The sequence below is a fragment of the Dysidea avara genome, chromosome 1, assembly GCF_963678975.1.
Source record: "Dysidea avara chromosome 1, odDysAvar1.4, whole genome shotgun sequence".
NCBI lineage: Eukaryota > Metazoa > Porifera > Demospongiae > Dictyoceratida > Dysideidae > Dysidea > Dysidea avara.
This window is the reverse complement of record NC_089272.1, coordinates 18,862,709-18,884,694: the sequence shown is the minus strand read 5'-3', so window position 1 is coordinate 18,884,694 and position 21,986 is coordinate 18,862,709. Positions and strand designations below refer to the sequence as shown.

Genomic DNA, 21,986 nt, shown 5'->3' with positions numbered 1-21,986 from the left:
AATCCACACATAAAAAAAGCCAAGCTGTGAAAAAGGCTGGGTGAACAAGTTGTGAAGTCATAAGTAGTGGGGTACAATAATGTTAATACTAATAAATTTAAACAGTCTAACATTAACATCATTGCTGCTATTTCTTGGCCACTTTCTTTGATTTCAAAACTTTTTTCACCTGGCCATATTCTTCCTCACAGCTTGGCTGTTTTTGAGTAGTGAAAATATAAGCTATTAAAACTAGTAATATAACTCAAGTTACTTTACTTACAAATGTAATGCGTTACCTAAGTAATGTCAGTGCATGTGACAATTTATATCTGGAATACATGCTAAAGAAATTTTGTGAATAACCTCATGAAGTTTTATTTCATCACAGCAAGGAAAACTAGGAGAAACAAAGACTACTGAAAAATGTAAAGAAACAAGAGTCAAACAAGTCAGCATATTTTATAACTGTAACATGGGCATGAGTGATTTGCCTGATATGTATGCCCAAAGCCCAAGGGCTGAGGGCATATATATAGGCAAATCACAAGTGCCCATGTTACAGCTAATATGTAGTACTTCCGTTTCAGGCTGATAGCCTTGATGCCAATACAGGTGTAACAACTGGATTTGTTTTATATGCATGCCTGAAAAATTCAATTATGGTTACAGGGGTGTAGGAAGCATGGGTTCCATGGGTGCCTGGGTACCCATAAATATTTCCAGTGGCATAACTAACAGGTTCAGCACATTGTACTATATATTACTGAAAAGATCGAGATGCTCTAATAGAGTAGTCAATGACTCTATAAAGCAGTCATACTTGCGACATTTTTTTTGGTCTTCAGCTTTACCACTGGGCACCCATAAGTGAAATATCTTCCTATGCCCCTGAGTTAGGCAGCAAGTAATGTTGTAGCTATGATTGTTATAATAAACAGACGAGTCCTACGGATATCATGGAAAAGTTGAGTAGGACAAATTTCAGAAAATTTATAAGTGTTTTAATGCTTTTGCATTGTTTAAAGACTAATCACAATATATATATACTAAAGACCTAAAGGGGTAAGCTTCATTAACTCGTGTTTTCTGTAATGTGGGCGTGTCCACATTCAAAAATGTGCCAAAACACTTGTGCATGCACTGTAATACTAGTTCTTAACTTTTAGTAACATTTCCCAACTTGTAGAATGGCAAGGATATTGTAACACCTTTATTTGAGTGCTTTTTGTGACAGCACTTCAATTTGAGGTAATCATCACGTGAGCATTGATTTATTCCCACAATCGACTTCAGTCTGAGCTTGTATAAAACAAACAAAAGGTGGTACCACTACCTCATCCACATCAAGGCCATGCTTGCTTTAATGAAAGTGGCATGCTCTTTTAGAAGTGCAACCACATTCCCAGGATATATTTCAATGTACACCAGTGTACATTTAAATGTATCCCTATACATGGAAAATGTATCCTCTGGAATTCCTTTGATTTGAGGTGTCAACGTGTTACATAGTACATTGTAGAACTACAATGGAGCATCTCAAACCCTTTAAATTTGCATTTCCTGCGTACTGCATTGCATGCAGTGTATGCTGGATTTGCTGAGATGGTCACATGTAGCTAATTATGATCAATGCATTCAAAATAAACACTACATGGTTTTTCATCTACATATATTTAGTATCAACCCCCACTGTCAATGTCACCACACTCAGCACTCAGATAGTTGGTGAACCACAAACACTGGAGTGTAGTGTGACTACTGTGAGAGGTATCACCAGTAGAGTGGATGTTGTGTGGACTAGTAATGATGATTTGCTAGCAGAAGTAGTTCAAGGAATTAATGCTAGCTATACGGGTGAAACTTTTATGATCTTCACATCTATCAATAACATTTCTCATCTGAACATAACTGATGATGGTAGAGTGTACCAGTGTGAGGTAGTGATCAACACTAGTCCACCAGTTATAGCCACTGGTACTGTCACACTGGATGTTACAGTTCCTAGTCCTACAGTCAGTATAACACCATCTGGTCCTATAGAAGGAGCTATGGTAGGTAGTCCTCAAGAAATCCAGTGCACAGTGAGTACAGTTAGTGGAGTGGAGTTAAGTTCAGTGTTGATAAGTTGGATGGGACCTGGAGGAGACACTATTACAAATGATAGTAGAGTGACCATCAGCCCAACCAGTGGTAGTGGTAACAATTATACTAGTAGTCTCCAGTTTATGTACCTGATGGAGAGAGATGAGGGTACATATGAGTGTAATGTGATGATACTGGAAACAAATGTATCAGGTTCTGTTGGAGTAAGCAATTTGAACGGTAAGTCAAATATAGTACACATTGTATAGCTCATTTCATTGACAATGACATTCACTATTTTACAAAGAGATTTTTGACTTGTGTTTGAAACTAAAATCAAAGTAGTGTTTATGTAGTCCACATTTAAACATAGCAATGCTAAGTTATAGTTGAACCCCACCACTAGTTGTTATCAACTGCAGGCTGAGGCTGAGGTGTTTATAACAGATATCCTATGAGTGCAGGTGTAGTTTGATTGGCTTCTATCACACACTTTGAAGCACTTGACTTCATAAGCAATGTGAGAATTACTTAACTGAGGTGTTAATAACATGTTATGACATGCCTTCTGTCCCATACTTTGAAGCATTTGACTTTATAAAGAACTACAATGAGTTGTGTGTAGTTTGAATCTTGCTGCAGTGCTTGCAGTTTTAGATGATATGACTTTGTGCATCCTTTGATCAAACTGAATGTGGAAATCATCATATTTAAGGATTCTCACCTACTACTGGGGTTTAACTTCCATTCTTGGGGTTTAACTACCACATCCTCCTACTTTTTTTACTTTGATGTAGAACTTCAGAGAAATAGAATGCTACATAAACACTGTGTAATAATAATTATGTTGTCCTGTGTGTTAATAATGTAAATGATTCATAATTCATTGCAATATGTTCATCTGTAGTTCCTCCTCTGGGTAATGTAAGTATAACTGCTCCCAGCACTCAGATAGTTGGTCAGTCACTAACACTCGAGTGTAGTGTGACTACTGTGAGAGGTATCACCAGTAGAGTGGATATTGTGTGGAGTGGTGATGGAGAAGAATTACAAAGACTAAATGGAACTAATGCTAGGTTATTGGATGATTTCACAATGTACACATCCACTTACACCATTCCACAACTGAGCACAACTGATGATGGTAGAGTGTACCAGTGTGAGGTAGTGATCAACACTAGTCCACCAGATATGGCTACTGATAGTGTCACACTGGATGTTACAGTTCCTACTCCTACAGTCAGTATAACACCATCTGGTCCTATACAAGGAGCTATGGTAGGTAGTCCTCAAGATATCCAGTGTACAGTGAATACAGTTAGTGGAGTGGAGTTGAGTTCAGTAATGATAAGTTGGATGGGACCTGGAGGAGACACTATTACAAATGACAGCAGATTAACCATCAGCCCAACCAGTGGTAGTGGTGACAATTACACTAGTAGTCTCCAGTTTATGTACCTGATGGAGGGAGATGAGGGTATTTACAGGTGTAATATATCAATACTAAACACAAATACAATTGATTTCGTCATAATATATACACTCATTGGTGAGCAAGTCTTCTGTTAATTAGTATAGTATGTTAGAAATACAAAACATTAAAATGTTACTTAATTCTAAAAAGAGTCTCTTAGACATTGAGATAGTGTGAGGTTAGCTCATTCTTCTCAAGAAAATAACAAATGTGTTTTAGAAAGGTGATTTAAGCTGGTATTGTATAATTGAAATGTGAACAGTGTTCAGCGTGAACAGCATAACTTATACTGATATCTGTCAGTGTTTAACACTTAGCAAATTCCTTCAAATACCATAAACGTATGCATGTGTCACTTCCAATCATCTTTAAAGGGATACAGTTATTTAAAATCACTATGGTGATTTGCAAAGTGCACTTTTCTTTTATTAAGTGAAACAAGAATCACAAGGACCACAAAGAAGGTTTAATTTTCAGGCATACTCAAGTAGCTGAGATGGAGCCAAACTTTGGAATAGTTCTCATTATTTATGCTTGCTGGCCAATTATAATATAAATATACAATAAGTTACATGTGAGTAACTTACAGCAATTTTAGTTAATGTAACTTTAGATGTTACTTGCTACATGCTTTCTTGCAAAGTCACAGGAGCCTAAGGTATCAATATAACTTGTGCATTGGCAATATGAACAAAGTTGTATTTGGAAAAGGTCAAGTTTTGGAATATTGTGAAAGATAGAGTAAATAAAGGTGACACTTCACAATATTTGGAACACCTAATTAAAATCTGGTTCCAAAGAGAGATACAAAATACTATCACCAAAACTATGATATTATATATGTGACTGGATTTTGGAAAATCACCCTTATGGATGCATTGTTGATTCAGAGAAAAACGTGTTTTAATAATTTAAAGCTTTGTTACTCACCAGCCTTGGCAGCTACATGTTTGGATTTTTCAGCAAAGGTGGAGCAATTCACAACCTTTAAGAGCAGCTAGTGGCCAAGGTAATCCCTGTAGAGTTTCCCGCCATTTTAGATAGGTTTTTTCACCAATGTTGCTGTATCATGTGTCCTCAAAAAGGGGTGGAGGGTGGGGGGCGGCGGGTCAGGCAAGAGATAGACTACAAAATGGACGAGAATGGTAAATGAAGGCACCAAACCACAAAACAGCCTGTCAGAGGTAGGGAATAGACTGCAATCTCACAAAGCAGACATACATCACACATTCAGCTCCCTGCTCGTCTGTCCAGAGTGCATGAACCCCCCAAAGCACTTCCCTGTTGTTCACAGACCTGTACAGACGTCTGGGGTGATTATACAGGCTGCCAGAGAATGGTCCACCAAAAGCAGACCTGACAAGTAGAAGGCGAGTTCCATATGGAAATTTTTAGCCTGATAGTGCAGCAACTTCATGCTGGTGTTATCTCACTTTTGCCTTTTGCGCCCATATGGTTGATTTTGCTATATCTGGTCACATATGCACACTCAGATGTTAAAGTAACACAGACAATAGCCAAATTGAAAAATATGCATGATATAATTAGGAGAGATTCAAACCAGGTAATCACTGGTTAGAGACTCACTAGTAGATATGAATCTAGATTCACCTTGGGTTTAAAAAGTTTAAAAATACATTTAGGTCCTCATACTTAGTCTCATACTTAACCTGTCATTTTGAACATGTATACCATGTAGCAGGAAATTTTTGAAAGGTTAAATTTTCTAAAATAACAATGTGTTTTTAAAAGTAAATTTTCATGAGCTATCAGATATAGCTAGTTGGCCTCAAGGACCAATATTACATCTTAAAAGTGATAATCAAGGAAAACATAAACAAAATTTGAGTGTTTTTTTCCTACTATATTAGATAACCTAGCTATAGACCACAGCTGGTATATGGGCACTAGCCGCTGGATTTCAAACACGATTCAACTTCATGAATGACACCACGAGTCTTGAAGCTTAAGAGAAAATCATTATTCTAGCCTTGGTGAAGATAGCTGGAAGGGTTAAAAGAGCCAAGTAGTTGTGGCTGACACTTGATCTCAAGCTGTGAAGGAACCGAGAAAAGGGGTAACTACCAAACCTAGATGGGCATTTATCAATGTTTATGTTTAACTGAACAATTAAAGCAGCATATTGCGATCAACGCAGCCATTGTTACCTTCCTACAATTAATTAGTGCACGGATTCTGCACACTCTTCTAGTTAAATATCTAAGATGTAGCGCTGTAAGGAAGATCCGTTTCAAAATATTTTTTTGAATATACAATCAAGCACTCTTTCAAAAATTTAACCTTTCAAAAATTTCCCACTATACTGTATATTACAGTTTAATTCAAAATGAGCTCTTATGTGTTGTGTAGTACCATCTCCAAGCAGTATTGATGTCACTGCTCCCAATACTCAGATAGTTGGTCAGTCACTAACACTGGAGTGTAATGTGACTTCTGTGAGAGGTATCACCAGTAGAGTGGATATTGTGTGGAGCAGAAATAGCATACAAAGTCTTAAGCTGATAGGAGTAAATGAAAGCCTAATAAATGAGAACTCAGTGAAATTTTTGACATCTTACACAATCTCACCACTGAGTACAGCTGATGATGGCAGATTATACCAGTGTGGAGTAGTTATCAATACTAGTCCACCAGTTATGGCTATCGGTAATGTCACACTGGATGTTACAGTTCCTACTTCTACAGTCAGTATAACACCGTCTGGTCCTATACAAGGAGCAATGGTAGGTAGTCCTCAAGATATCCAGTGTACAGTGAGTACAGTTAGTGGAGTCGAGTCAAGTTCAGTAACAATAAGTTGGATGGGACCTGGAGGAGATACTATTACAAATGATAGTAGAGTGACCATCAGCCCAACCAGTGGTAGTGGTAACAATTACACTAGTAGTCTCCAGTTTATGTACCTGATGGAGGGAGATGAGGGTACATACGTATGCAGAGTGATTATACTGAGAACTACTACACTGGATGACACTGAATTGAGGAACCTTGCTGGTAAGCTACATCATACATGATAGTATACGTATGTTATGCAGTGATGTGGATTTACATTATACAACAATTTTATTTAGAAATACCATTATTAGTTATCTATAACTTGATAGATAGTACCAGAATGAAAACTGACCATCTTCACTGTGGACTCTCTAAGGGTTGGATGCCTCTTTTAGCAAGTTTGAATGGATTCTGCTTGGCCATTGCTGAGATACATACACACCTTCAAATTTCATCTCATTTTATTTTCTTCTAATTTTGTTTGCAAAAATTGCAAAAGTTTCCAAATTTTGCCAATTTTTAGAGGGCTGTAAATGCATGTCACTGTGCATATAATTTTAACCCCTGGTTCCTCGCCAACGGAAATTTCCGTAGCTTCATTTTTTTTACCTAACATGCAAATTCATTAGAAAAGTCAGCTAACCAACATGGCTACAGTAGGGTTTAAATTTTCACCACATCGAGCAATTATCTTGTTGGCTTTATCAGTTATTGCAAGAGTTTATAATAGTGTAAGCTACAAAATATACACCATTATAAACTCTTGGTTATTTTTGTAATGGTTCCTACTAGGTTCCACACACATGTTCAATAGCCAAAAGTGTATGAACTGCATGCCCAAAGGAACTTCTTGAACACAAGCTTGGTGAAATAATTGTGCGCATAGCTTCAGTCATTTGTTGTGTTGCACTGTCTGACTACAACAGTGGTTTTACATTATAAAATTGCTTAGCAGCTTACTGGAATTGTTTCAGGTCTTTAAGCAGTTATGTTTACATTCACACAGTTTGAACCCTGTGTACTTACTTTTAGTGGTCAGTCACTTCCACACTTTTATGATGACCTTTAGCCCCACTTCTGATACATGCTGTTTGTGAGCCATACAACTAGATGCATGATATACACAGCCATAGTACCCTCTTGTATATACATGTATTTGTGCACTGTATTTTTTGCAAAAATAAATTTTAGTTTGATCTTTTCTCTCCTGAAACCTTCCAGTTTGTTCAACCTGACCATCCAATGTGTATACATATCCACCATTAACTGTTTACAAGAGAATGGCTTTACATTGCAAAATTATACAAACTGTGTAGAGTTACCATGTACAGTATGTATATGCTGACAATGATTATTAGTACAATTATTTCCATATACTGTAATTGTGTTTCTTTTTGTCAGTTCCAAGTCCTTACAATGTCACTGTCACCAATACCAGTACTCAGATAGTTGGTCAGTCACTAACACTGGAGTGTAGTGTGACTACTGTGAGAGGTATCACCAGTAGAGTGGATATTGTGTGGAGTAGTGAACGTTTAGAAGTTGAAAAGATTGAGGAAGTGAATGTAACTTATACCAGTTCAGGTTCAGCTGTTTATAAGACAACCTATACCATTCCACTACTGAGCACAACTGATGATGGTAGAGTGTACCAGTGTGATGTAGTGATCAACACCAGCCCGATAATTTTTGGTAGCAGTAACATTACAGTGGATATCACTGGTTTGTTGTTGCTTTTTACTACATAAGTAAGAGTTACATTTATTGCTTTTTTGCAGTTCCTACTCCTGATGTCTCAATAGTACCATATCGTTCAATAGATGGAGCTCTGGTAGGTAGTCCTCAAGAAATACACTGTACAGTGAGTACAGTTAGTGGAGTAGAGCCACATTTAGTATTGATAAGTTGGATGGGACCTGGATTAGACACATTTACAAATGACAGTAGAGTAACTATCAGCCCAACTATAGCAAATAATAATGATTATATCAGCACTCTTGAGTTTACTCACCTAACGGAGGGAGATGAGGGTATGTATACTTGTGATGTGATGATACTGGAAACAGAAGGATCAAATTATGTTGAAATACAGAATCTCACAGGTTAGTTAATTGTATAAATCCCAGTATAAAGATTGCTCATTGATAAAAATATCTGTTGTGACCTCAGTTAATATGATGGTCTGACTATTACTACATCTTAACGCTGATGTCTGCTGCTGTATTATGTCATGTATATGGACTAACATCTATATGTATACTTTATACCAAGGAACTGTGCAGAGTCTATCAGTGATCACTTGAGTACTGCACGTTTGTGCATCCACGTATCTTTCAGCTTGCAGATGTTTTCAGCTCTAACAACACTTTATATTATGATAACTCATCATGTAAAGATTTCTATACTTGCCAATGCAATAGCTAATCTACAATGTCTGATGAAAGGAGAAAATTTTAAAAAGGGGTCTTGAGATGAAACATGGGATTTGGCTTCACCTCATGCTACGTTTGCCTCTAGTCCAGCACTCACAACAATAACTGTTATAAGAGTATCAGCTGTGCTGTCCACCCAGTATGATAATAATAATAAAAATATATATAATATGGCAATTGTCCCTTGACATAATGTGTTACTATATACAAAGTTTTGTTAAGACTGAAAACATATACAAGATAGTGTAGTATTGTACTATAATATAGCTGTAGGTAGCATATAGAACATACAGTAGCTATGTTATCAATTGCTGTGCTATAATTTGTAGTGCCTACCACGTATGGTGTAAGTCTTGATGTACATCACACTCAGATAGTTGGTCAGTCACTGACAATGCAGTGTAGTGTGACTACTGTGAGAGGTATCACCAGTGGAATTTCGTTCATTTGGAGGAGTGGAAATATAACACTATCAGAAGAAGAAAATGTTGGTAGAGATGTTACAATACAAAACTTAGATGTGTACAGTAACACTTACACTATTTCATCATTGAGTGTAAATGATGATGGTAGAACATATCAGTGTGAGGTGATAATTGATGCTAGTCCACCAGTTATGGCCACCAGTAATGTAACATTGGATGTTACAGTTCCTACTCCTACAGTCAGTATAACACCATCTGGTCCTATACAAGGAGCTATGGTAGGTAGTCCTCAAGATATTCAGTGTACAGTGAGTACAGTTAGTGGAGTGGAGTTGAATTCAGTAATGATAAGTTGGATGGGACCTGGAGGAGACACTATTAGAAATGATAGCAGAGTGACGATCAGCCCAACCAGTGGTAGTGGTAACAATTACACTAGTAGTCTCCAGTTTATGTACCTGATGGAGGGAGATGAGGGTACATATGAGTGTAATGTGATGATATTAGGAACTTCTGCATCAAGTACAGTGGAAATTAACTATCCAATTAGTAAGTAGACTTATATTTCCTGTGTACAGTATATCATTGTGTGTATTGCTGCATACATCATTTATTCTGGGCAAGTATTATTGTTTAGCAGTTACACTGTAATTCTGTTTGTAGGCTCACCAATAATCTGTACAATGCCCCACAAGTTTATATTTACATTCATAATCTACACTTCTCTATTTATGGTTTAATGCAAATCTGTTGATATAAATTTGTTTGGTGAGGTGGGATTGTCCAAAATGCTTGGTAAAGTGGGAAATAACACAGGGTTCCAGAAACCCCTAAAACCATCCATGTGAATCTGAAAGTTATGTTTTAGCTGTGCATCTTCAATAATTTTACCTCTATATTCTTTCCCACCCTCCACCATTGTATGAACATTTATAACTAGAAGATTATATTTAGAGGGTCAACATTATGATCTAGAAGTACATTTAAACTACAAATTTTTATGTATACTCTATAGGTCTTTACTTTTACTAATGGTTAGCGCAGTGTTTTAATTCTGAAAATATATTATTATAAATGCTACTATACATTGTATTGCTACATTTAAGCAATAACTAGAGATGCGGCAATTATGCTAGCATAATTTCGGGCATAATTGGTATGTGTGGGAATCAGGAATTATGCTAGCATTTTGAGGTGATTATAAAGCTTTAGCAGTAGGAAAGTCCGCAGATTGCACCATATACCAATAAAAAAGATCGAGATACTCTAATAGAGCAGTCAGAAACTCTAATGGAACAGTCACTGAATATTATTTATTCTAATAAAGCAGTCACATTGAAAGAGATACTCGAATACAGCAACCAGCTAGAGAATTCATGACTATTTGAGGCTTAAACATCAATTAAAATGGCCTCATACATCAATAGACCTGCATTATTAGCCAATTATATGGTGGCATAATTTTGGGAATAATGGGCAATTCTCAAAAGCATAATAGGTAATTTTTTGAGCATTGCTCAAAACTTTTTGGAGCATAATAGCCTCATGCCTAGCAATAACTCAACATTAGTGCTGCTACTACTTCAAAGTGTTTTCTGCTATTCACCATGTAAATAATTTCTGTGTGATTACTGATTAGTAGGTATATTTCAAATCTTTAATACAGCTTATCTGTAAACTATAAATTTCTCTTTATTAGTTCCTACTCCTGTTGTTGACTTGGTTGCTCCCAACACTCAGATAGTTGGTCAGTCACTAACACTGGAGTGTAGTGTGACTACTGTGAGAGGTATCACCAGTAGAGTGGATATAGTGTGGAATAGTGATGACACTGATTTGCAAAGAATAAATGGAATTTTCGCAGATAACAATTCTACAATGTACATGTCCAATTACACCATTCCACAACTGAACACAACTGATGATGGTAGAGTGTACCAGTGTGAGGTAGTGATCAACACTAGTCCACCAGTTATGGCTACTGGTAGTGTCACACTGGATGTTACAGTTCCTACTCCTACAGTCAGTATAACACCATCTGGTCCTATACAAGGAGCTATGGTAGGTAGTCCTCAAGATATCCAGTGTACAGTGAGTACAGTTAGTGGAGTGGAGTTGAGTTCAGTAATGACAATTTGGATAGGACCTGGAGGAGACACTATTAGAAATGATAGTAGAGTGACCATCAGCCCAACCAGTGGTAGTGGTAACAATTACACTAGTAGTCTCCAGTTTATGTACCTGATGGAGGGAGATGAGGGTACATATGAGTGTAATGTGATGATACTGGAAACTAATGGATCAGATTTTATCGAACTAAGCAACCTTACTGGTAAGCAGTTATGATGATCAAATTCTTTATATATCATTTGCTTAATTTAAACTAATTCTAATTTGTTGCAGTGACCATGTGGTGTGTACATGCATACAAGTAGGTTAAGATACTGTATATAGCAATATTTTAGGAGTAGGTAAAATCCGAAGTGGGAATAGGAATGGGAAATGCAGTAGGTAGAAAGACAAGCTGGCATGAAGAGTTCCAACACTACAGAAAGTATTTGAATAACAGCTATTGCCAACCTGTAAACTAACCAGAAGCTATATTCAAGCATTAGAATAGTAACTCCTCTGGTACTGCTATTCCTTTATGGGAACTTTTAAACGTTCCATTGTTTTAACTGTGATCCAGCTGACTTATTTCTCCACTGTTATATTAGATTTGTAAGATTACTATCTTGATCATTTCAGTGGATGGAGATCTTAGCAAAATGTATTTCAAAACTTGTTTATTGACATGATGTGCTTCATTAGCCTGTTACCCCTCTCTAAAGTTCTACTTTCCTCTTCTTGCATGCAATATACTAGATAACTGCAGTCAAAGTAATGTCTGCTCTTGCTCTAGGGCCAGTTCCATTTCAGTTCCCAGTTTTCTACTCCCTGTTAAGTCTTTTTATTTAAGTACCCAATACTAGCAAAGTTTGTTGTACATAAATATCATGTACAGTAAGACCTGGATTATCCGAACTTCGATTATCTGAACCCTCGATTATCCGAACAGTAGTGGTGGCTGTTCTATTAGGGTATTTTGTCAACAGGTGTATGTTCTATTAGAGTAGTTCAACAAAGTTCTATATAAATCAATGGGCTTCATTTATCCGAACAAATTCACTTATCTGAACACTTGTGTAATCCAGCTGGCACACAGGTGTTCGGATAATGGAGGTCCTACTGTAATAGCATACATTGTTGTGTTTAATTTTGTCTGTGTTTAGTATAAATATTACTTTTTTGCTACATGTCTTCTATCTTGTAGTTGTAATTCCATATAGTGTGAATATAAACATTCCAAGTGCTCAGATAGTTGATCAGCAAGTGAATTTGGTGTGCACAGTTACTACTGTAAGAGGTATCACCAGTAGTATGGATATTATTTGGAGTACTAATGGTTCTGTGGTTGCAACAAATAAAGTAAATATAAGCTCATTACAAGGGAATTCAGCAATATATTCTGCTACTTACATGGCTCCACAACTGCACACAATTGATGATGGTAGAGTGTACCAGTGTGAGGTAGTGATCAACACTAGTCCACCAGTTATGGCTACTGGTAGTGTCACACTGGATGTTACAGTTCCTACTCCTACAGTCAGTATAACACCATCTGGTCCTATGCAAGGAGCTATGGTAGGTAGTCCTCAAGATATCCAGTGTACAGTGAGTACAGTTAGTGGAGTGGAGGCACATTTAGTGTTTATCAGTTGGATAGGACCTGGAGGAGACACTATTACAAATGATAGTAGAGTGACCATCAGCCCAACCAGTGGTAGTGGTAACAATTACACTAGTAGTCTCCAGTTTATGTACCTGATGGAGGGAGATGAGGGTACATATGAGTGTAATGTGATGATGCTGGAAACTAATGGATCAGGATTTGTCATCATGAGAGACATTAGAGGTTTGTATTATAGCTACTTCAACTATGTCAATACATGGTATGATTTGAAGTTGAGCTGTTGACATAATATTTAACCTGCGCTAGTCAGCATCTGATAGGGATCTAAACAGATTAGATTCTTTGTTACATGCTTTACCCTTTGTAGTCAAAGCAATCATTAGAATTGTTTTTAAAAACCGATGAGGTATTATAGCACTGAGTAAGCACTGAATCAATCATGAAGATGCTATTCAGCAACTAGAGCTTAGCCAACCATAATATAGCCTCTAGTGGAAAATTAGTAAACATTTCAGTAAACATCGTGATGCGATTATGTAACAGATATGCCTATTTTCTGTAGCTCTCAAACTAGCTACGTATATTATACTTGAGAGGTTAAACTATCGTCGTAGCTAGTTTTATTTAAAAAAACCATAGTTCAGCTTGTGACCTTCTCTATAATATACATTACTCTGTAAACCTAAATGGTCATGCTGGCACTGGCTGTTCACATTCACTGCCACATCTTGAAGCATCAAATAAAACTGTTACTTATGCTCCATGGTTTGTCATGACCTTGAATGTTTTGCTCACTGAAATGTCCTTGGTGTTTATGATAGGAACTCTCAATAACTCACTGTTTGTATGCAATTGTCTATAACAATGGTATTGTCTAACTATTACAAAGATCTAAAACATAATATTATGTATATAAATACCTGTGAAGGTCTAAAATATTGTAAAAGTGTGTGTTTATGAAAACGTTTCACTACACATTTTTTCCAGTTCCTAACCCTATGAGCACATTTGTCACTGCTCCCAACACTCAGATAGTTGGTCAGCCACTATCACTAGAGTGTAGTGCGACTACTGTGAGAGGTATCACCAGCAGAGTGGATATTGTGTGGAAGACTGGAAATTCAATATTAGAGACAATTGAAGGGACAAATGTCTCCTCTAATGAGAGCCATGTCATGTATAAATCTTCATATACCATCCCACTGTTGAGAACAACTGACGATGGTAGAGTGTATCAATGTGAGGTAGTGATCAACACTAGTCCACCAGTTATGGCTACTGGTAGTGTCACACTGGATGTTACAGTTCCTACTCCTACAGTCAGTATAACACCATCTGGTCCTATACAAGGAGCTATGGTAGGTAGTCCTCAAGACATCCAGTGTACAGTGAGTACAGTTAAGGGAGTGGAGTTGAGTTCAGTATTGATAAGTTGGATGGGACCTGGAGGAGATACCATTACTAATGACAATAGAGTTTTTGTAACTCCACCTAGTGGCATTAATGGTAGTTACACTAGCACTCTCCAATTTAAGTACCTGTTGGAAGAAGATGAGGGAACATATGTGTGTAATGTGATGATATTGGAAACAAATGCATCAAAATCTGTTGAATTAGTTAGTGACTATGGTAAGTGTTCACTATACTACCACATACACTGCCACATTTTCTGAGAAAGGAAAGTTCTCATTGTGATGTCACGCTTTGTATATACCTTTATAATGAGATTGGAAAGCAATATGTATAGGAAAACTGTGCTGATTTAGCTATGATTTTTTGGGATGATAAAGCAATGAATACAAAACTGGCAATGTAGGACAAAAAATTGAGCATAAGCTATTACTGAGTCATAAATTCAATACCACAAGAACAAATGCTGGGTGTACATATTTTCTCTCCTTCATCAAAGTACAAAGAAAATTTGTAAAATAATTAAAGAAAACCAGGTATTCTGCAACATTGCTAATTACAGGTATAAGCACACTACTGTTCTTTGGAAAGAACCGAAGTGTGCTACATTATATGGATGATGATTAAATTTGTGCAAACTTTGTACAAGATTACATTCTTTTTCTCAGAGATAGATTTTGGAAAAATGATTCAAATCGCACATTAGAAGTTTTGAGATATGTGGTTCTGAAGAATTCAAGTCAGTATAACTTACCAAGGATAGCAAGCACATGTATGAAATTTACACAAAAGATGTATCAATCTATTACTTTTCAGGCCTCATCCAGTACTTGTAGCTGCTTATAGCAAATAAGAACAGCTGGATAAGTGAAGTAATATCATGAGTGCTCACAGATGAGAGGAGGGTGGGTGGTGGTGGGTGGGCAAGAGATAGACTTCAAAATGGAGGCAGACCATGATTAGAGTCCAGATACGAGACTACAGGGTTTAATGGGTGATATGCAGCAAAATTAACACAAAAAAGGTCTGGCCAACCTTGTCAGGCCATCCACCACTGATCATCGCCAAGCCAAGTCCTTCACGAGTCCAGAAACTACCATTCAAGCTCGCCACACCACCCAGAAAAGATGCCTTTTAAAAGCAGCCTCGAGTAATTTGAGTAATGCTGAGGGTAGTAACCAATAGTGTGATAGTGCAGCTATCCACTGGTAGTGTTAGTTTGACTTTGCCTGATGTGCAATTTAAATCAGATTCGCTAAATCTGGCCACATATGGATTTGGGTATTCTGGGGTTCTGGGCCCGTATTAAAAATTTGTACTTGAGGCTGGCCACAAAAACATTGTTAATACTGTAGTGTCTGGTTGTTAAGCACACGTATATACTGTATTAAGCGTGTATTACATACTTGTTAAGCGTATACCTATTTCTCATACTTAATCATCATTGATAAGTGCATGTGGACAAACATGAAGCTCCAACATGAGATGAAGCTATACAAGAGGAGAAATGCTAGAGCAGTGTACAGCGAAAAATTTCCCAAAGTACAAAACCTAAATACGAGCCTTTACTACACTTGCTGAGCAAAGTGGTCTTCTGTAGTATGCTCTACATGAAGGATTCAGTGCACAAAAACTGGACTCAAAATATTGGTACAAGTAATGACTGCAATTCATACCATCCCAACAGAGTGAATCCATAATAATCATGATGAATTTGTTTATTAGGCGTATGCGGTTAATCACAATATTTTTTGCCAACTTTTATTAGGCACATGCACCTAGCAACCAGACTCTACGGTGCCAAAGTTTTAAAGCACCAGTGGAAATGCAAAAGCACAAGATCAGTTTTATTGCTTTTATAGGAATGGATCTAGAGGAGGGTAGAATGTTCTTTAAGATCAAAATGTACTAATGGAGCAGCCAAGAGTAGTCTAATGCAACAATCAAACAGGAAACACATCCAATAACAGAATAAAATATAAAAAGGATAATGTTAATGTAAAATATATAGATTTTAGGCTTTCTATGCTTTTTAAAAACTTTCCATTTCAAAATTAGGATTTCAGCATATTAGCATTGGTTCAGAAATCCCATCATTTAACTTTATCAACACAGATGTCTATATATATCTTACAAGCATGAGCCATAACTTGATGGTAGGAAAGTAAGCAAAGTATTTAAATTAATATATGCACCACAAAAGCCAAACTCTAGGTGTGTGAACATCCTTTTACAATACTTATAAAAGCAGACAACCTTGCAGTTCATATGTATATATGTAATTACCACTTTCACACCTCAGATCAAAGGAGCTGCCTGGGCTACATTTAGTATGTAGCCGAGCTATCCAGGATACATACACAATGTAGTCTAGGCTAAATCTGGATAGCAATTATGTAGACGTTAAGGCCGAAATTGATTTGATTTTGATTTTTGCAAACTAAAATCACCAATCATTTCCGCACATTTCTGAATATGGACCACACTCCCATCACAAAGTTACCACTCTGCATCAAGTAACCACTCTACAAGCAAGCTTACCTATGTAGGCCTTTAGTGAACTCCATAATTATTCCATAAACAATTCAATAACACTGATTAAAACATTAAACTTGCGTAGCTGAAATTCTCTATGATATCTCTAGGATTTGTCTGTTCATCGTAACCAAACGTAACCCAGAACTTACTAGTTGCTGACCCATATTCAAAGTTTTTAGGCATGCATATATAATATATCCAGTGGTTGCACTTGTATTGGCTTGGGTGATAGATCATCCTGTGCAGGCTATCAGCCTGATGTGGATGGCAAGTATCACATATATTAGCTGTAACATGGGGTATTCAGGCTTTGCCTAATATGTATGCTCTCAGCCCTCAGGCTGTCAGGCATACATATCAGATAAAACCCTCTATTACATGTACCACTGTGTAAATTAGAAGTACATGTGGTTGTTTCCTGTACACTCTCTGCGAAAATGAGATGTTCATTCAGTGTTAATGATCCTTTTAGGAAATTAGGACACACCCTCTATCTGACCCAGAGAATGAAGAAACCTTCTAAATTTTGAATCATTATTATGTTCAAAGTCTTTAACTGTTACATATGGAAATTTCCTATGAAAAATCTTGGCTATGCCCCTCTACATGCTAAAGGCAAAATTATTAGCAAAATATTATATTAATGCACAAGTACACAATACTGACTTTACAAACAGCATTGGAAGCAGACTAACTTGCTATGTCATATGGGTCACTATGTATTTGCAAATATAGATTGATAAAATTTTGTGCATAGGAACACCGATTTAAAAATTAAAAATTAAACAAAATAAACACCATTTTCCTCATGTAAATAAAGAGATTGGGTGTATTAAATACATGTATTTTTTGATTCAAAGAGATAGATGCATGTTAGCTACCTGTATCTATTGTATAATTTATTGACTTTTAAATTAACAGTTGCAAGCCCTTATGATGTCACCGTGGCTGCTCACAACACTCAGATAGTTGGTCAGTCACTAACACTGGAGTGTAGTGTGACTACTGTGAGAGGTATCACCAGTAGAGTGGATATTGTGTGGAGTAGTGATGGCATAGAAATTGAGAAGATAGAGGGAGTGAATGTAAGCTTATCATGGGAGAGTGCAGAAATATATTCAGCATCTTACACTATTCCAATACTAAACACAACTGATAATGGGAGAGTGTACCGTTGTGAGGTAGTGATCAATACTAGTCCACCAGTTACAGCTGAAAATAATTTCACAGTGGACGTCATCGGTTTGTTTACAATAGATGTTATAATATTGTACCAACAGATTCTTTGTTTCAGTTCCTATTCCGGGAGTATCAATTGTACCATTTGGCTCAGTAGAGGGAGCTACAGTAGGCAGTCCTCAAGAAATACACTGTACAGTGAGTACAGTTAGTGGAGTGGAGTTGAGTTCAGTAATGATAAGTTGGATGGGACCTGGAGGAGACACTGTTACAAATGATAGTAGAGTAACCATCAGCCAAACAATCTCGACTGGTAATCATTACATCAGTACTCTAGAGTTTGCTTACCTGATGGAAGGAGATGAGGGTACATATATTTGTAATGTAGCAGTATTAGAAGCTGAAGGATCTGACTTTGTTGAAATAAGGAAACTCATTAGTAAGTTAATTTTGTTTAGACAATTTATTTACTTGCCTGTTATATATTACCCATTCTATTTAGTACCCAGCACTTATGTATTGAATGTCAATTCAAGCCACATTCAGATAGTGGGCCAGTCAGTAACATTGGAATGTATCTTGACAACTGTGCAAGGCATTACTAGTGCAGTAAACTTTGTTTGGAGAACAAATGGTGCTGTTCTTAAAGAGGAAGAGAAACTTAATACAAGCTATACAACCGAAAGTTTAAATGCTTATTCTAGTACTTACACCATTTCACCATTGAGTACTGCTGATAATGATAGGATTTACCAGTGTGATATATTGATCAGTTCTAGTCCACCAGTAACTGCTACTGGTAGTGTCACACTGGATGTTACTGGTATGTCAATTTTTGTTTGCAAGCTTTAGATAAAGTACTGTGCTTTTTTGCAGTTCCTACCCCTACAGTCAGTATAACACCATCTGGTCCTATACAAGGAGCTATGGTAGGTAGTCCTCAAGATATCCAGTGTACAGTGAGTACAGTTAGTGGAGTGGAGTTGAGTTCAGTAATGATAAGTTGGATAGGATCTGAAGGAGACACTATTACAAATGATAGTAGAGTGATGATCAGCCCAACCAGTGGTAGTGGTAACAATTACACTAGTAGTCTCCAGTTTATGTACCTGATGGAGAGAGATGAGGGTACATACATTTGTCACGTGGCAATTTTGGAGACTGTTTCATACAGTTTAGTGGAAATGAAAACTCCAACTAGTAAGCCTATGTGCTGTGTAGTGGAACCTCGATTATCTGAACACCTATTATAACTGAAAGTTCAATGATCCAGATGCCAGATTGACTGCTCAATTAGAGTATTTTGTCAAGTGTATGCTTTATTAGAATAATTGGGCAAAGCTCTGTATATAAATGTATAGATGCTTGATCTTATGTACTCAATTTTATGAACATCCTTCCCCCAATTGGATAATAGGGGTTCTACTGTAATTTAATGTAAGAAACATTCCTGTATTTAATGCAAAATTGAGTGTATACTTTCCTGGGTGTATCATACATCAGACCACTGCTTTACCTGCACTTAAATCCCCATATTTTCTCTTACTACTGCTCCAGTGCTCCCATGTCTTTCAACCCTGTTATGGCCACCAAATATGTTTAATCAAATGCTGAGTAAGCAAAGTATATTAAGTGCCATCACTCTTATAACATACACATTTTATTCATAATTATTCTACTTATTGCCCTAGTAATTAAACATTAGAATGTTTCACATATGAATAATAATTGGAAGGACACTATTTGTTAGCTCAGTTTACAGTATTACTCTTTTATGGAGAAACATAGTCACATGGGTTACCACTCATCGTTGTTGTATACGAAATCAGTCAGTATTGACAGGCTAAAGATTGCAGTATCTGTTTGTTAATAATTCAAATAATCATGAAATTACATCTAGTATTTGCCTGTAAACGTTTAACAAACACAAAATTCATTAATTAATGTAATCTGTGCATGTTTATTACCATTTTTCATTTGTAAAAAGTAATTACTAGGTTTTGATACTCTTTAGTTGCCTTACCAAGTGCTGAGGTAACTGCTCCCAACACTAAGGTAGTTGGTCAGTCACTAACACTGGAGTGTAGTGTGACTACTGTGAGAGGTATCACCAGTAGAGTGGATATTGTGTGGAGTAGTGATGGCATTGAATTACAAAGAGTAAATGGAACTAATGCAAGCTTGTCAAGTAACAATTCTACAATTTACACTTCCACTTACACCATACCACTGCTGAATACAGTCGATGATGGTAGAGTGTACCAGTGTGAAGTAGTGATCAACACTAGTCCACCAGTTATAGCTACTGGTACTGCCAAACTGGATGTTACAGTTCCTACTCCTACAGTCAGTATAACACCATCTGGTCCTATACAAGGAGCTATGGTAGGTAGTCCTCAAGATATCCAGTGTACAGTGAGTACAGTTAGTGGAGTGGAGTTGAGTTCAGTAATGATAAGTTGGATGGGACCTGGAGGAGACACTGTTAGAAATGATAGTAGAGTGATGATCAGCCCAACCAGTGGTAGTGGTAACAATTACACTAGTAGTCTCCAGTTTATTTACCTGATGGAAGGAGATGAGGGTATATACACTTGCATCATAAATATATTGGAAACTGTAGCATCAATGTCTGCTTCACTTAACAACCTTACTTGTAAGTTTCAAATATAAATAATGATCTGTTTCACTATGTATTATATAACACATAATAACACTGCTAAATAGTCACTTTTGGAATAGATGCATTATTTATTTATTTATTAATTTATAAAACAATGTATACACATTAGACCTCAGGCCTTTCACAGTATCCATATCCTATTACAGACCAATAATTATCTAATCTAGATTTAAAAGTTAATTGTGTGAGCTGAGATTACAAAACTGGGTAAATCATTCCACTGATCAATTATCTGATGACTGAAAAAGTTCTGTCTTATTGAAGTTCTGGCCCTTTGTTTGTAAAGTTTTATATTGTATTATGATATCTTATAATTAACCGTAACTATTAATTGAATTAAATTGATGTTGTATTTTTCTTGTGTTTTTGATAGTCCCAGATCTGTACAATTTAAGTGCACTCACACCCAGCACTCAGACAGTTGGACAGCCACTAATACTTGAATGTACATTAACTGCTGTTAGAGGTATAACCAGTAGAGTGGACATGGTGTGGAGCATCAATGGTTTAGAAATCTACATAACTGAAGGAGTGAATGTAACCATTACAAACGCACACTCAGCGACATACAGGGTATTTTACACTATTCCACTACTGAGCACAACTGATGATGGTAGAGTGTACCAGTGTGAGGCAGTGATCAACACTAGTCCACCAGTTGTGGCTATTGGTAATGTCACACTGGATGTTACAGGTGTGTTTGTAGTAATTTGTAAAACTTGATGTCACTTTGATATTTTATGCAGTTCCTACTGCTGAAGTGTCTATAGTGCCATTCAGTTCTATACAAGGAGCTATAGTAGGTAGTCCTCAAGAAATACACTGTACAGTGAGTACAGTTAGTGGAGTGGAGTTGAGTTCAGTAATGATAAGTTGGATAGGACCTGAAGGAGATACTATTAGAAATGATAGTAGAGTGACCATCATCCCAATTACAGCAATCAGAAATTACTTCATTAGCAGTCTAGATTTTACTTATCTGACAGAGGGAGATGAGGGTGTATATATTTGTGATGTGATGATACTGGAAACAAATGGATCAGATTTTATTACAATAAAGAATCTTACTGGTAAGCTGATTAAATTGCACAGCTTATATAGCAGGGATGTTTGCTATTGAGTTAGTTAAAGTACATGTATGATTTTCGAAGTGGTTCATTGGTAAATTATAAGTTAAACTCAGTTTAATTTGATGCACATCGAGATGTACTTATTTTTGTGCTGTGTGTTCTCATCCTGAGCATAGTATATC

General features: G+C 36.7%; 1 protein-coding gene across 1 annotated transcript in view; it reads left to right on the top strand.

The window, feature by feature from the left end:
• The window catches only part of LOC136258318 (titin-like), a 105,554-nt gene that overhangs the window by 46,411 nt on the left and 37,157 nt on the right, over nt 1-21,986 (top strand). The window contains exons 20-35 of the mRNA XM_066051645.1: nt 1,660-2,304; nt 2,972-3,613; nt 5,909-6,553; nt 7,736-8,056; nt 8,113-8,436; nt 9,096-9,740; nt 10,891-11,523; nt 12,505-13,146; nt 13,912-14,553; nt 17,794-18,114; nt 18,167-18,490; nt 18,554-18,874; nt 18,928-19,251; nt 20,066-20,707; nt 21,108-21,428; nt 21,481-21,804. Coding sequence (XP_065907717.1) covers nt 1,660-2,304; nt 2,972-3,613; nt 5,909-6,553; nt 7,736-8,056; nt 8,113-8,436; nt 9,096-9,740; nt 10,891-11,523; nt 12,505-13,146; nt 13,912-14,553; nt 17,794-18,114; nt 18,167-18,490; nt 18,554-18,874; nt 18,928-19,251; nt 20,066-20,707; nt 21,108-21,428; nt 21,481-21,804 — 7,716 coding nt within the window. The remainder of the gene's footprint in view (nt 1-1,659; nt 2,305-2,971; nt 3,614-5,908; nt 6,554-7,735; nt 8,057-8,112; nt 8,437-9,095; nt 9,741-10,890; nt 11,524-12,504; nt 13,147-13,911; nt 14,554-17,793; nt 18,115-18,166; nt 18,491-18,553; nt 18,875-18,927; nt 19,252-20,065; nt 20,708-21,107; nt 21,429-21,480; nt 21,805-21,986) is intronic.